The following is a 15,347-nucleotide window of genomic DNA, read 5'->3' as shown; positions in this document are numbered from 1 at the left end:
GATACAACGTCTTGTGCACGGGTCAAAATGTGTGTGTCAGCGGTCAATTGGTTTGACTTAAACTTGACGTTCGCATAGTGTTTCTCCAAACAGAGATACACGCACTCCATGACTTTGTGAGAAGATAAAACATATCGATAGGTTTCATTTGTTTGCGATAAAGCATAAATGTATGACCTTTGATGAGGTAGTTTTGTTTTTTGTTTACATTTGCCAGTTTGCCAGTTCGTATTTGGAACTTGGCGAAGCAGTGTCGTCTGTTTAGGTCTGGGGAAACGCCAATGAAAAGAGCCGAAGAATCCTCGAGCGTTTCTATTGGGTTTGCTTTTGATTATCCATGTAATAGGGCTTCCTGCAACTATGGTAACCGGGGATTTATTCCCCGGGGAACATGAGATTTATTTCCCAGGTGCTTGTGAATGAAAACTCGTGAAAATGATGACAATGCATTTTGCTGGCTGTGTCCCCCTCTCTATCTAAACCCCTACATTTGTTTTCTCTAAGTGTGTTTGTCCTTGCTGAACTTGTCATAATCTGTTTCACTTATTTACCTTTTGGTATTTTTGATTTGTGTTTACATCTCTGTGTGCGTCAGAGCATTGAATCGGAACCTCCCTTTCTGTCTTTGTCTGACGTCGCGTGAGGGGTGCTATTTTCATATATTTTCTGATCGCGCGATTGCCTTTGAAACATTGTTGTCGTCTTTTTCTCAAGAAATGGCGCGTTTGATGCTGGTATTAGATGGATATCTTCACGAATCTTTGGTGCAGTGGGCGCGTTTCTGTTCAGCTCTAGCCATGTGTGGACTTGTGAGAATAAAAACGATAGCCTTTCCCAATACACACAAAAGACTCGAATATGAACTTGATTTCATTTCGGTGGCGGGAGGTTAGAGCGAGTGGTTGAAAAGCTTGGCGCCTGGTGGTCTTTTGTGTGAACGAAAAGTGCTATTTAAGTTTTGATGTGAACAAGTATAAGTACATTTGAAATGGAATGTGATGTTTTCTTACGACTATTCGTTGGAGGTCAATTTGTTAAGGTGAAGTGCCACCCTAATGTGGCACTAGCGGCACTCGGCAGCCCCCTGCGAGACTAGCTGTACACGAGCGGACAGGTGGAACGAATGTGTTTGATAGACTGGAGAAAGTGGTTTGGGTAAAAGACATAGGAAATGGAACTTATGGGATTTTTTTTTATCAGAGCTGGGCGGAGGTTTTTGTGTATGACAAGTGTCACCTATATACTCGCTGTCACACATTAATACATGCACTGATACCGACTTGGAATGTGATCTTTTCTTTTTCAGTTTTTGGTATATAATTATACCTACCACCCAAGCTCTGGTTTATTTCCATCACCTGTCATTTTAATCTGAAGATTCTATATCTGCCTTTTCTCTCCTTTTCTCTACTTTAGGTGTGATTATCGCTCCCTCCTACCCCCTCCTCCCCTTCAGCATTTAAACAATTTCAATGTTAAAAGAAGTCTCTATCATTTACAAAAAAAAATCACACATTTACACATTCAAGTCGACTCTAGTACATTATTTTTGTTTAACTTCCCCTTTTAATCAGAAAGGTGTGCCTATGCGTCTGTGTGCGTGTGCGTTTGTTTACTTGCAAACACACAAAGCGGTTAATGACAACGCACATTTTACAAACCGTTTAAAAAATGTATACGGGTTAGGGAAAATAATACACAAAATAACCTCCGCGTTGAAATGTAAACACGCAGCACCCAACAGCGAGGTGTAATATTTCCTTTTTTGTTGGTACAATAACGGTTCGAGGGTGCTCCAAAACCCGCGAGATGTCATGAACATTCTGTGCGTCTTTTCTTCATAGACACAAGATACCCGGAGACTGTTAACTGTTTTGGTTGCTGGGTGTTTACATCCTAGGGGTACATTGTCTGGTGACGGCTATACTATAGAATGCCAAGAACTTTTTCAGAGTGTGACGTGAAATGATACGGGATGGTTATATATACACGTAGTCCCGTTGTCATCAGAAAAAAAGGAGAAAAGAAAGACGATCTCGCTGTCTCTATGCTGTCTACCTGGATACCTAGCATTAATGTCCCGTGGTGTCTGGTTATGGTTTGTTTCTGTCTTAGGTAGAGACATATACTTTTTTTTTTTTTAACGTTGCACTCACCCTCACTCCCGTCATCCTCCCGTTTTTTAACCAGCTCTCTTTAGTTTTTTGTTTTTTTCCCCCATCGTATTATAAACTAATTCATGTCCAATATAGGCAATTTAGACCTGACGGGCAGTAAGCCCCATAATTTTCGTTCGAATGTTCCAAGGGCTACTATTTCTCTCTCTTATTATTATTTTTTGTTTTACCTTTCTTTATTTGTTTGTTGTTGTTGTTTACCTTACTAGAACACCTGTGTTTTTATGGTTGCAAAGAAAAAATGATGAAAAGGGCGTTTTTTTTCGTGGTGTCAGATGTCTAGTAGGGGGTAAGGGAGACGCCGGTGTAACGGTTGTATGATTCATACACACAGCTGGATTTCCTGAGTCATCGTTGCATGTGTGGATGTGTGTTGTTTTTTTGTTTGTTTCTTCACCGTTACAACTTCTTTCACCAAAGAATGCTACCTGTCACATTCTTTACTATCTGTGTACTTAATTACTCCTTTGTGAATTTAAATCCCTTTGCAGGAGAAAAACAAAACTGAACAATAGTCATGTACAAGTTAACGTTTTGCAAAATTAAAACAAAAAGGGGGAGTTTTGTTTTGTTTTGTGTTTGTTTTTGTACTTGTTTCTTGTTAATATTGTTCAAACATTTGTTTTGCAAATTGTCTTTGTTAGTCGTTTACATGTCTTACATCTTCAGCTCTTCTTAGAGTCTGAACATCAATTCTACGTTTTTAATCACACTTTCGCATGAGAACGAACTTGAGTGCAAATTTCGTATTGGGACAGATTTTCCTAAGTAGCACACACGCCGTTCTCTTGCCCCAGCCGTCCCAAATCAAGAGGGGAGGGTGGGGGGGGGAGAGAAAAATTATGCTATTGCACAGGTATTATAGGGTACACTAATACGCTGAAAAGGTATACAACCAGCCTAAAAATTCTCCACTTACAAAAACAGATATGTATCACCTCTTTGTTAATCTTGAAGCGTTCCTCAGCGACGTCAACGACAGTAACACAAGAAAAGCGACGCTGAATTCTATGTAGACACTTTTTTTCAAGGTGTTTCTAAGGTGAATGCATTCCGAGCGATTAAATTCCTTTGTTCGGTCCTTTGCGTTGGGGACACAATGATACCGTAGGTCGCGAGGGTGTTAATGCTGCTCCATTAATGCTTTATGCAAATCGTCGAGAAAACAGTTTTTCTTTAGGAGCAGGGAAACTAACGGCTGAATAACGGAGGAAGAAAGAACGGAGAAGTAAAGAAGCAGAAGAAAAGGGGTATAGAGTAACCTATGAGCCTAACATGCGTGTGTATAAACGGCCGTAGCGGCGTCCAGTTTTGCGGTCGTCGTTGTCAGTATATTTCAAACATACTCGAAAGCTTCTTGCGCTTGCAGCTATTGACAGCTTCGAACTTTATTGTCCGTCGCGGTTTGAAGTGCGACAGATCTTGTCAGACTCGTCAACTGATATTAATCGATTGCACTCATAATCTGTCACCTTTTCTCTGCTGAAGTGTATAAATCTGAATATTTTGCCAAGAGCGCGCCCCTCTCTCTCTCTCTCTCTCTCTCTCTCTCTCTCTCTCTCTCTCTCTCTCTCTCTCTCTCTCTCTCTCTCTCTCTCTCTCTCTCTCTCTCTCTCTCTCTGCCCCCCTATAACGTCCCCTCACAAAATACTTGTCAACCCTCTCTCCCCTTCGCATTGTCTTGGTTACCATACACAGATACCATGCTTCTTCCGCATTGTCTTGGTTACCATACACATCTACTATGCTTCTTCCGAGAACTGTCCGAACTGACTTCAATATACTTAACAGCATATGCGTGTGTATGTGATGTGTTACAGAATGTCCAAGTTGTCTATAATTATTTAACAGAATATGATTGTGTGTTGTGTGATGTAGAATGTCCAAGTTGTCTATAATTATTTAACAGAATATGTGTGTTGTGTAATGTAGAATGTCCAAGTTGTCTATACTTATTTAACAGAATATGTGTGTTGTGTGATGTAGAATGTCCAAGTTGTCTATAATTATTTAACAGAATATGTGTGTTGTGTGATGTAGAATGTCCAAGTTGTCTATAATTATTTAACAGAATATGTGTGTTGTGTGATGTAGAATGTCCAAGTTGTCTATATTTAACAGAATATGTGTGTTGTGTGTTGCAGAAGCCCCCAGGAGACGGACGGTTCATCACGTTCATTAGCGGCAAGACCTCGCCTGGCTCGCTCACCGCTCCCTACGAGAGTTCTGACGGTCACACCTACCACAACACACCCATAGCTGAAACGGATGTAAGTTGTGATATTTTCGGTGTATTTTTTTTTTTTTATATGATTTTGCAAAAGGACGAACCTTTATCTTTGTTTATTAGATTTATTCTGTGCTGGTGATTTTTGTTTATGTTACGCTTTTTTCTACACTTCCGTCCCTTAAATTGATGTTAAGCGATCTATGCTACCTGGTTTTGTCTGTCTGTATGTCTGTCTGTCTTTGTCCCTCTCTCTCTGTATATGGCATCCTCTGTAGCTACAAAAAAAAAACCTCACCTCTTTCATGGCATAAACAGACGAGTTTCCAGGGGCGGACGAGGGGGGGGGGGGTGCACAGGGTGCACGTGCACCCCCCTCCAGCAAAAAAACAAAAACAAAAAAATTTGGAAAGCTGATTCTATGACCATTTATAAGTTCAAATGGCACCAGATGGCACCATTTTGCTTCTTTGAGCCAACATTTTTTCCGGGGGGGGGGGGGGGGCATGCCCCCGGACCCCCCTAGCAAATTCGGGCGCGAAACGCCCATCACATTCACTTTCGATTCAAAGTGCACCCCCCCTTACAAAGCAACTGATCCGCCCCTGGTTTCAAAGTTAACTAAAACTTACCTGACGCCAACCTGTAATGACCTGTAAATTACCTGCACTTACCTACAACTTACCAGTACTTACCTGTATTTAACCTGTACTTACCTACAACTTACCAGTACTTACCTGTATTTAACCTGTACTTACCTACAACTTACCTGTACTTACCTGCACATCCTACCTGTACTCACCTTGCATTCCTATGACACCAGTCTCCGTGGTTCCAGGATCACCTGCACATGCAGCTGGACAGACCGGGGGGCGAGGACGCGCTGAGTGCCAGCAGTGGCGAGACAGGGACGGACAGTGGGAGAGGGGGCAGTGAGGATGAGGCTCACAGCAACCGGGGCTCTTCGCTCGACACAGGTACGTGCTTTCTTGGAGACTGAATGCTGATGATAGATGCCTAGTTTTCTACTGTCGGGGCTTGAATCTGAAGGGGGGGGGGGGAGTTTCTGGTTTCCGGACAACCCCTCCCCACCCTTAATTGGCAAATGTCCCGTTTTCCCATGGAGCGACCCCAAATACCCTTTCAAAAGCTACATTTCAACAGCATCTTGGGGACCTCAGCCCCCAGCCCCCCTGGCCAGCCCCCTTTCTCAGTTTTTCGCAATTGTCTTTCTTTCTCTTCGTCTGTCTGTCTGTCTGTCTTTCTGTCTGACTCTATTTCTCTCACTCGCTGTTCTCTCTCACTCGCTGTTCTCTCTCTGTCTGTCTCTATCTCTCTCTGTCTGTCTCTCTCTCTCTCTCTCTCTCTCTCTCTCTCTCTCTCTCTCTCTCTCTCTCTCTCTCTCTCAATCAGTATATCTGTCTGTCTCTAAGCGGAATGTGACGTAAGACAATATTCTACTAGTCTCATGGAAGAATAGCTCCTTTCATGTGGCCTGATGCTAGCCAGTTTAAGGCAGTGAATCAGGGGCTCTCAAAAGACGAGTTTGGGCCGTACCTTGCTGACTCAGAACAATAACACGAAATCATAACTGCAGCCAAAAACATTTACAAAGGCACGCTTCAATGCAGCTGCCCATTTTAAAGTTTCATTACTCGTATTTCACGTCTAATGTTCGAACGGGGTTCTTGAAATACATGAAGCGAGTGTAATTTCAAACAAGAAAAGGGATTTGCAAGATTTGCGAAAACGACATTAACGATTTGTTTGTTTGCCCTTGGACGACCTTTGGCGATATCATCCAAACCTTCATGTTCTAAACTAATGGTTTGTCTTCTCAGCAGGTTTTAGCCTCTGAAAATGATACCACCATTACAAGCAATAACAGCGATTTTTTTCTCATTTATCACGCCTGCCTTATGTACCAAGTCAACTCATCACAAAGCCAAGTTCAAACATCGAATCGATCGTGCCGGAGTTGGTTTTACCACCAAAGCAGAAACCGGAGGGATATCAGGGATGACAAATAGTGGGGAGGGCGAGGCAATAAAACCGGTATTTGTTCAAAATCATGACTTTACAACGCCACTTAAAAGTCAATAAGCTGACTCCCATAAAGGATGCGTTACACCCCCACCCCCACCCCAGCGGTCATTTGTAGGGCTCGGGTGGAGGTTACAGCTGAAATGGACAAATTGTTGTACGGGTCAACAACCAGCCCGTTAACACATGGGAACTGAATGAAATCAACTAGAATTTGTGAATTCCTGAACCGGTCCTAATCTTCCCTCTGTATGTGTGTGTGTGTGTGTGTGTGTGCGCGCGTGCGTGTGTGTGTGTGTGTATGTGTGTGTGTTTGTGTGTACGTGTGTTATCTCTCTCCCTCTCTCTCTAATTTGATATCACTCGTTTTTTCTGTCTCTCTCTCTCAAAATCATTTCGTCTCTCTCTCTCTCTCTCTCTTTCTCTCTCTCTCTCTCTCTCTCTCTCTCTCTCTCTCTCTCTCTCTCTCTCTCTCTCTCTCTCACCCCCCCAACCCCCCTCTCTTTCCTATACTCCTCAGAGACCTACACTCGTCTGGGTCAAATTTGGCGAATATGACAGATCGGGGCAGCCAGAGCGGTGCCTTTTCATTTCTCCCCATTCTGAAACCGTTGAAGCGAGCTTTGTCCCTGCCAGAATACGGCAGCGATATTTGCTCAGTGAAATACTGCCCAAGGTCGTGCTCCCTCTGCTACAGCGAGGATCTCCTAACTACATTTAACTTCACGTAAAATCAAACGCCAGCATTTAAAAGAACGGGAAAGCCCTTAAGAGGGGAGGGGTAAGGCAGGGAAGAAAGGGTTTTACAAATCGAGCTGGCCCTTGTCAACAAACTCCGTGGGTTTAATGAAAAGCACCTTGCCCAGGCCAGGTCGCTTGTAAACGGTCATTGGGGTTGTGGAGGCCGTGAGCTGACAACACCACGCACACACACGTAGGCTACGTTCGGACGGGCAAACGGCCAGACGCACGCTCGCACGCACGCACGCTCGCACGCACGCACGCACGCACGCACGCACGCGGCACACACATACACACTCACGAACGCACTCGCACACGCGCACACACACACACAAACACCCACACCCACACACACACACAGATCAGTCGCTGAAGCAACTGAAATCGTTTCTACAAGCGAGAAATAGTAAATCTGCTTCTTCAAAAACATTTGTTATTGACAGGATTTAATGCAACTGTTTTCTACTTCTCGGTTCAATAACCTCAATTGCAAAGTACGACTAAAAGAATACCTAGCGTAAATGACCCGTCATAAATTCCAAGCAGAATGTAACGTTTGCATAAAATGAGGTCCTTCGCAGGCACGTGTATGCCTGAGCACGAACTTTCGCCATCATTTCACGCGCCATTGGCAAAACATTGTGCATTTAGCAATAGATTAACACACATTTTCTTCTGGGCATTTATTGTTCCGTAGACTTTGTCACGTTTGGTTTAAAAAAAAGAGCCTACAGGTTGATGATCGTGAGGAGCTTGCAGAGTCATGCGTTAGACCTGTTTATGAGTTTGTCCAAGCGTTGAACCCCTACTGGTTACAAACATTCTTCGTACAGATGTATAGCCGAGCGAACAGCTTTGTATAGTCCTGTGTGACCATTTCTACCGACAGAGGTAGACGAGCGACTAGCTGTGTACCCCATAAGAACAGAGTATTATAAATCATCGAGGTTTCTATGCATGGACCGATATGTCCACTGGTGTCCAGCAAAGACCGGAGTGAGGCCTAGACAGTGTGCAAATAGGGACTCACAATCATCAATCACTTTCACATCTACACGACAGAGCTTTACCGAGACTCAAGGGCCTATCGCGCGCCCCCTACACTGTTTGGCGAGACTGCGTACTAAACCGTCTATCGGCTAAAGAGCGGGTAGACTGAGTGTTGTAAAGAGGAAGGGGCGACCGGTCATTAATTCAGCAGTCAGAAATCTATAACCCCCCTGTCAGTTTGATCTCTTGTCGGCTGATCAAACTCTCCTCCGTTCTCCTGACAGACGGAGCGATAGCCGTGTTGCGTATCGAAGTGTTTGTTTAGATTGACGAGCGACGACGGGTCCAGCAAAGAAGGGTTAAGCGGCCAGCTAATCCGTGTCAACACGCCTTTAGTTAGCGGAGAACCCCATGCAGAGAAGTGCATTTATTTCACGTCTGTGTGGGTGTCACTGGTTCAATTAGCTGTGACTCGATACACAGATCTGCATTAAAACTCGTGATTTGTTTGAGGTTCCTAGTTGATAAGATCCAAAGAAGAACGTACTGCATGTCTTTGATTGGCACTTGGAAAAGAAGCTAGCTGGCAAGGCATTTTGTGGGCCCGAATTGGAGGGACTTTTCAGCTGATCGTTTCTTAAAATAACCATCCCCCAGACTTTACTTTGCTCAAAGTCATGAGATGTTTGATGTAGCAATGACACATTATGTGCCAATTCATAAGTATTATTTGGAACATATGAATTGGCACAAAATGTGTTTGGAACATTACAAATGTTTGAGCTCTTTTTCAACAGTGGTACAGCCGCTCCTTGAATTTTTTCGGCTGTTGCATTTTGCACATCTGTTTAAAATAACCATAACCATAATTATTTATCAGTCTTTTGGAAATAAAAGATCAGTCGCCCGAAGGCTCTATCTCCCTACCCCCCCCCCCCCCCCTCCACCTCCCTCTGTTCCACACCCCCGGCCTCACCACAAAGTTGCTCCTACCTTTTTTTCTGCCCATCGTCAGTGAAGCATTTGGCCATTTGCTCGATCCATCGGAAAATTCGTTGGTGCCAAAGTCGGGGGCGAACAGAACTGATTAGCATCTATAGAAAAAGTCTGGATTATGTTTGGTATTCTAGGGTTTGCCAGCGAAGAAGTGTGTCTGTTTTTCGAACTAATGGTCGTACTTTTGTCGGTTCTTGAATTTCTATTTTGATATTGTTCTCTCTCTCCCTCTCCCTCTCTCTCAGTCTCTCAGTCTCTCTCTCTGTCTCTCTCTCTCTCTCTCTCTCTCTCTCTCTCTCTCTCTCTCTCTCTCTTTCTCTCTCTCTCTCTCTCTCTCTCTCTCTTTCTCTCTCTTCTATTTCACGGCAGTCCTTACAAATTCTTGCAGTTCTTGCAAGCAGTTTTTCACGTCACGTATATATACCCTTTTACATGGATTGCTTGCTATGATCAAGATTGTAATGCATTGAAGCCATGGTGTTTTGTTTTTAGGGCAAAAAAACAGCTTTCCCTTTTTGCTGGTTTATACGTTGCCGGCATGATCATCCGCCGTTAGTGTTAACACTTTTTGATTTCTTCAAAGATGTCTTCATGATTCGCAAAACTGTCGCCCGTTTTGCTAGGGCTTGGCAGATATGCTCGTAATAAAAACAGTTGTATAACAGTTCAACAAAAATGCTTTTAAGGACAAGGGCGATGCGACAACAACAGCAAAACACGCATTTTTGACTCACATGCGAAGCAAAAGTGAGTCTATGTACTCACCCGAGTCGTCCGTCCGTCCGTCCGTCCGGACGTCCGTCCGGACGTCCGTCCGTCCGTCCGGAAAACTTTAACGTTGGATATTTCTTGGACACTATTCAGTCTATCAGTACCAAATTTGGCAAGATGGTGTATGATGACAAGGCCCCAAAAAACATACATAGCATCTTGACCTTGCTTCAAGGTCAAGGTCGCAGGGGCCATAAATGTTGCCTAAAAAACAGCTATTTTTCACATTTTTCCCATTTTCTCTATAGTTTTTGAGATTCAATACCTCACCTATATATGATATATAGGGCAAAGTAAGCCCCATCTTTTGATACCAGTTTGGTTTACCTTGCTTCAAGGTCAAGGTCACAGGAGCTCTTCAAAGTTGGATTGTATACATATTTTGAAGTGACCTTGACCCTGAACTATGGAAGATAACTGTTTCAAACTTAAAAATTATGTGGGGCACATGTTATGCTTTCATCATGAGACACATTTGGTCACATATGATCAAGGTCAATGTCACTTTGACCCTTATGAAATGTGACCAAAATAAGGTAGTGAACCACTAAAAGTGACCATATCTCATGGTAGAAAGAGCCAATAAGCACCATTGTACTTCCTATGTCTTGAATTAACAGCTTTGTGTTGCATGACCTTGGATGACCTTGACCTTGGGTCAAGGTCACATGTATTTTGGTAGGAAAAATGTGTAAAGCATGTGAGTCGTATGGGCTTTGCCCTTCTTGTTTTCTTTGTTTCTTTCTTTCTTTGCTTCTTTCTTTCTTTGCTTCTTTCTTTCTTTGCTTCTTTCTTTCGTAATTCTCCATTTTTTTCTTTCTTTCTTTCTTTTGAAAGAAGATATCTGGGCTTGTTTTATTATGCTTTTTGTTTTCTGATTCCTGCATTCCATCCTGCCACTTGTTTCCTGCATCATTCTTCGCTGCTTCATATTTTCCGTTGTTGTTGTTGCCGTTCTCACGGGGTGTGATGTGCAAGGGGTTTAAATGGACAGACCCCACTGCACCAGTCGTGTGTGATTGTCGTATCAGAAAAGAGAGGTAAGACAGCAGATACTGTGGCTCCATACTGTGGCTCCATACTGTGGCTCCATACTGTGGCTCCATACTGTGGCTCCATACTGTGGCTCCATACTGTGGCTCCATACTGTGGCTCCATACTGTGGCTCCATAGAAGACCAACTTGTATATAATTTGATGTTTTTTTGTCTTCGGGATTACAACAGAAGATTCTGAATTCACTCGCCCTGGAAGTCGTTATGTTTTAGTGATTATTGAGGCATTCTATTTCCCCCTGCAACATTCAAAACACATAACTTTATTGATATAGTTAACATGGGAATAGAAAAATAAGTTGAAAAGCTAAACACTTACTTTTAATCGCAAAAATGAAGTGGAGTCGTTCTGAGCAGCGACAGGGGTTATCACTTTAAAAGAAAGAAGAAAAAGACTGCCGACAACTGCACAGACATGCCCAAGCTGTTTCTTTGTTGGGAGGCATCGGATTCTTTGGAAAATGATTTATTCCAGGTTGTCATTTTCTCGCCTCCCCAAGCGGCGGGTTAAGATGCTTGCTGTCCCTGTGTTTTTGTTCGCTCGACAGCTTCCATCAATAGCAGTGATTTTTTTCGAACGTGCACAAAGGCGCTTTCGCCCCATCAGTGTTGAGGGATTCAGTGTATCGTTGTTTTGATGGATGCGTTTGTGAATGAATCGCTTCTGCGTGTAGCTTCAAGTTTAGCCCATTCTCAAGTGAGGTGGATCGGATTTACCAAAGCGGAGCTTTTGTTTTGCTGCTTCGCTGATAAGGATACAGTGTTCTAGTTCATTCGAGCGGTTTTTCTGTTTTCTGCAATGGTAGACTCAATATTTTTATATTGCAAAAAGCTCAGAGCTTATAGGAACTCCCGGAGTTCACACGACAGAGCCGTCCTACAAGGATTGAGTGGTGTAACACGACAGAGCCGTCCTACAAGGATTGAGTGGTGTAACTGTAGTTGTTTTTGTTTTTGTTTTTCCGTCGTAATTTCGTTCACGGCATTCTCACCACCAGTGCCCATGCAAACCAGAAAACTCACTGGTTCAATGGATCGGCGTAATGCAGGCGGAGGATTTCTTGTTCGGGACCATCTGGAGTCATTCCGGGATGAAATATGCCCTCTTCAACAACATTTGATCAAAACACGATACCGATTATTTATCTTTGATGACCGTAACTGATGCTGGAGAGTTTAGAATTCCCACCCATTTCTCTCCGGTTTCCGTAAATGCTGATTATTTCATGCACAATCAAACGAAACTGCACGCTCATTTATAATATCAGTTTCCAGTGTGATGTAGTTGTGTGTTTTCCATCAGAACCAGTTGCAAAAACGAATGCTTTGCAGATCCTGTGGACGAAATTAGAGACATGAATTCAGGATTACACACGCACGCACTCATGCACGCTTGCAAGTACGTACGCACGCACGGCACGCATGCACGCACACACATACGCACGCACGCACGCACGCACACACACACACACACACACACACACACGCACGATCCATCGCCATCTCTCTCTCTCTCTATCTCTCTCTCTGATTCCATCTGGCATTGGGAAATAGGGAATCAAAGATCTCGTAAAGCAGAGTGACAAACGAGATGAAACGTGATCCGGCCAATCCCTCTCCCCAGTCCACCAATTTCCGCCCTCCCCACCTTGACCAGACGGACAGGGAGGACCGGACACGAGGCTCTGGTCATCTTTCTCGCTTGACCGTCGTCCGCAGTATTGAAACCAACACGCGAAGACCTTTAGCTTGACCATGGCGTGAGGTGGAAGATGCCCGGATGAATGATATGAACTCTTCAGCATTGTATTTGAATTTTACGAAGACCAAACTAAGTAACACGAAGGGGGATAACAGTCCTTAAAAAAGTATAAATATATTTATGTTTCGTTGAGAAATTGGAAGACACAAATTGAAAATCGTTGATGGATCGTGACCAGAATATGCAGCCTTTGGAATTACCCCAACAAAACTAGCCTGACTTGCCTTCAAAAAGCTGACGGTGCACCTGCCCCTATTTCAAAGCAGCCCTGCATTTTGACCTGTTGTGTTTGCTGAAGCTTTGAATTGTCAACAACCAAAACTCTTCTCAAACATTGCGGCATTCAGCAAAAGCCGACGAAACCAATCTCCTCTGAAGAAGGCCGGGACACAGATAAAGCCAAAACAATACCCAATAGAAGGAAGCACAAGTAAAGCCAAGCTATCCTCAGATTTGAGTGCAGCTGTCTCCACAGACCACACGGCAGAAGCGACGACGGAGGAAGAGTTTTCGACCCCGGAGAATTGAGTGGAAATTCGTCGGAGTACGGCAGAATTGTGTGGCCAATACGGGAAGGCTTAAACAAAGCCAAGGGCAAGATGGTGGATGGAAGACATCAATTCCCCCATAAACCGATAGAAGTATTAGATGAGTCAGTACAAGACAGGAGGACATGATTGGCCTCTGTGTTGTCTTTCCGATGTGGTCTTCAGTTTGTCCGGCGGTCGTGTTCGGCGTCGTTCTGTTGGCGCTACAGTGCAACCTCCACTTTAAGACTACCGCAAACATCTGAGAAATTCAAGTTGGTAAGGGAAGGAGTCTCAATTATAAGAGATAAATTAGGAGCGAACGAGAAGAAGAGATGAATTTACTCCCGGTATGAAAAAAAACCAGAGAAAAAACTTTAACAAAACTAAGGTCTTTAACACGGGAACTTGAGCAGGGGGGGGGGGGTGGTGGTTAAATCGATGGGTCTGAATTGGGATGGGGTTCTAGTGTGCCTAAGTGTTGGCGTGGACCAAGTTGTATTTGTTCCTCCCTTGGGGTAACTGCTGTTAAAAGGTTCTGACCAAGGGCCGGCGTAGGGTTTCCGAGACGCCAAACTCTAGAACAAGGTCATCAAACTAGGGGAAATGGCATCTCACTGTGGCACGCTAGCTTTTAGTCACAGCAGACTTTGAATGCTTGTTCGCCGACTACAGGACTGCCCGCTGCAGGATAAAACAGGAGGATAAAACAGGAATAACATGGCCAGTTGAGACCCCCTGCAGGAGAGGCTGTTTGGTGATCTGGCGGCTCTGAAGAAGACGGCGGTATTCTCACGTACCACAGGAGTGTACGTCTGAACAAGCTAACGAGAACAAGAAGAAGCCGATTTTTTTCCAGTTTCTGATGTAAACGGCAGTAGTTTTGAAGGGTTCTACCTTTGCGTGTGAACGATCCTTAATTATATATCACAGTGTGGACAGGTAAAGAGCAATGTACAAGACGATCTTCACGCGGCGTGTCATCGTTTTGCTCCGCACAATGGAAAGCAGACACATCCCGCTTCTTTGACTAACAAGGATACATAGCGCGTGAATTATGGCGCTGAAGGTGGGTAATCATGGGATAAGATGAACACAAAAAAAAGTCACGGCGCCGTGTAGTGTCGTGTTGAGATAATCATAGTGCTGGTGGGATGTTCTCGCCTTGAACCAGCTCATCTGCCGTTCGCCTGTTTTGCTGGGATTAAGTTTGTTTTTCGTGTGCACCTGCCTGTCTAAAACTTGAAAATAGATTATTTACAGAAAGCGGATTCAAGAAGAAGATGAAAAGGGTGTTTGGGTAGGCGGAAAGATACACACTGTCTAATCGTTAAAGTGTTATGATTTTGTGTTTTAGTTTCGATTTTTAGTTGTGAGGCAGGCCGAAAGACACATTTCTGTTCTGTAAATACAGACACGAAACTATTTGTTCTTGTTCTTGTTCTTGAAGACGAAGGGGACAGTTAAATGATCCAAATGACAGAATAAAACATTGCCGCCCAGTCAACGGCGACTGCGCTTGTCCAGTGAGAAAGTGCTCTCCTCCATCTCAGACAACCAAAATAGTTAAAAAGTTCAAAGAGTACTGCTAATTAGCAGGGGAAGAAAGGCAGTGAACAAAGTCTATCCAACACCAAAGCACTAATATTGCTTGGGCTTAAAGTTAATTTGTTTTGCCCTCCACCCTCGCACCTCTCTAGACGTTTTAACCGCACGCGCCAAATGGCTTTTAACACCTTCCGGTGACCGTGTGTATAGTCACCCTAATGGTATAGCGACGACTGCGACGACCGAGTGGCAGGCACCAAGCAGATAATGCCCTCTCATTAAGGAAAGCCAGCCGACGCTGGGGTGGGTCACTGTCTCGGGTTCCGTCGGATCGAGAGTGCAGATAGCCCTCTCAAGAAGCGCGGTCACTCCATCGATTCCTCGTTTTGACTGACCACCGAACATCCGCTGTTGTCTTCTGTCCCGACATTAACCCCCGGCTGGAATGGACTCGACTGACCTTATCTTTGGGGGATGGAGTATGAAGGTGGGGGAGGGGGGGGCTTTGGTT

At 44.1% G+C, this 15,347-nt stretch overlaps 1 protein-coding gene across 3 annotated transcripts in view; it reads left to right on the top strand.

Moving 5' to 3' along the window:
* LOC138968326 (protocadherin-1-like) overlaps positions 1 to 15,347 on the top strand; it is a 144,291-nt gene that overhangs the window by 117,056 nt on the left and 11,888 nt on the right. For 2 of the 3 annotated variants that reach the window (XM_070340880.1, XM_070340881.1), the window contains 2 exons: positions 4,322 to 4,447; positions 5,228 to 5,381. In XM_070340880.1, coding sequence (XP_070196981.1) covers positions 4,322 to 4,447; positions 5,228 to 5,381 — 280 coding nt within the window. The remainder of the gene's footprint in view (positions 1 to 4,321; positions 4,448 to 5,227; positions 5,382 to 15,347) is intronic. The other variant, XM_070340882.1, reaches the window with a different exon arrangement.

This window comes from Littorina saxatilis, linkage group LG6, assembly GCF_037325665.1.
Source record: "Littorina saxatilis isolate snail1 linkage group LG6, US_GU_Lsax_2.0, whole genome shotgun sequence".
NCBI classification, from domain to species: Eukaryota; Metazoa; Mollusca; class Gastropoda; order Littorinimorpha; family Littorinidae; genus Littorina; species Littorina saxatilis.
This window is presented reverse-complemented; position numbering and strand designations above follow the sequence as displayed.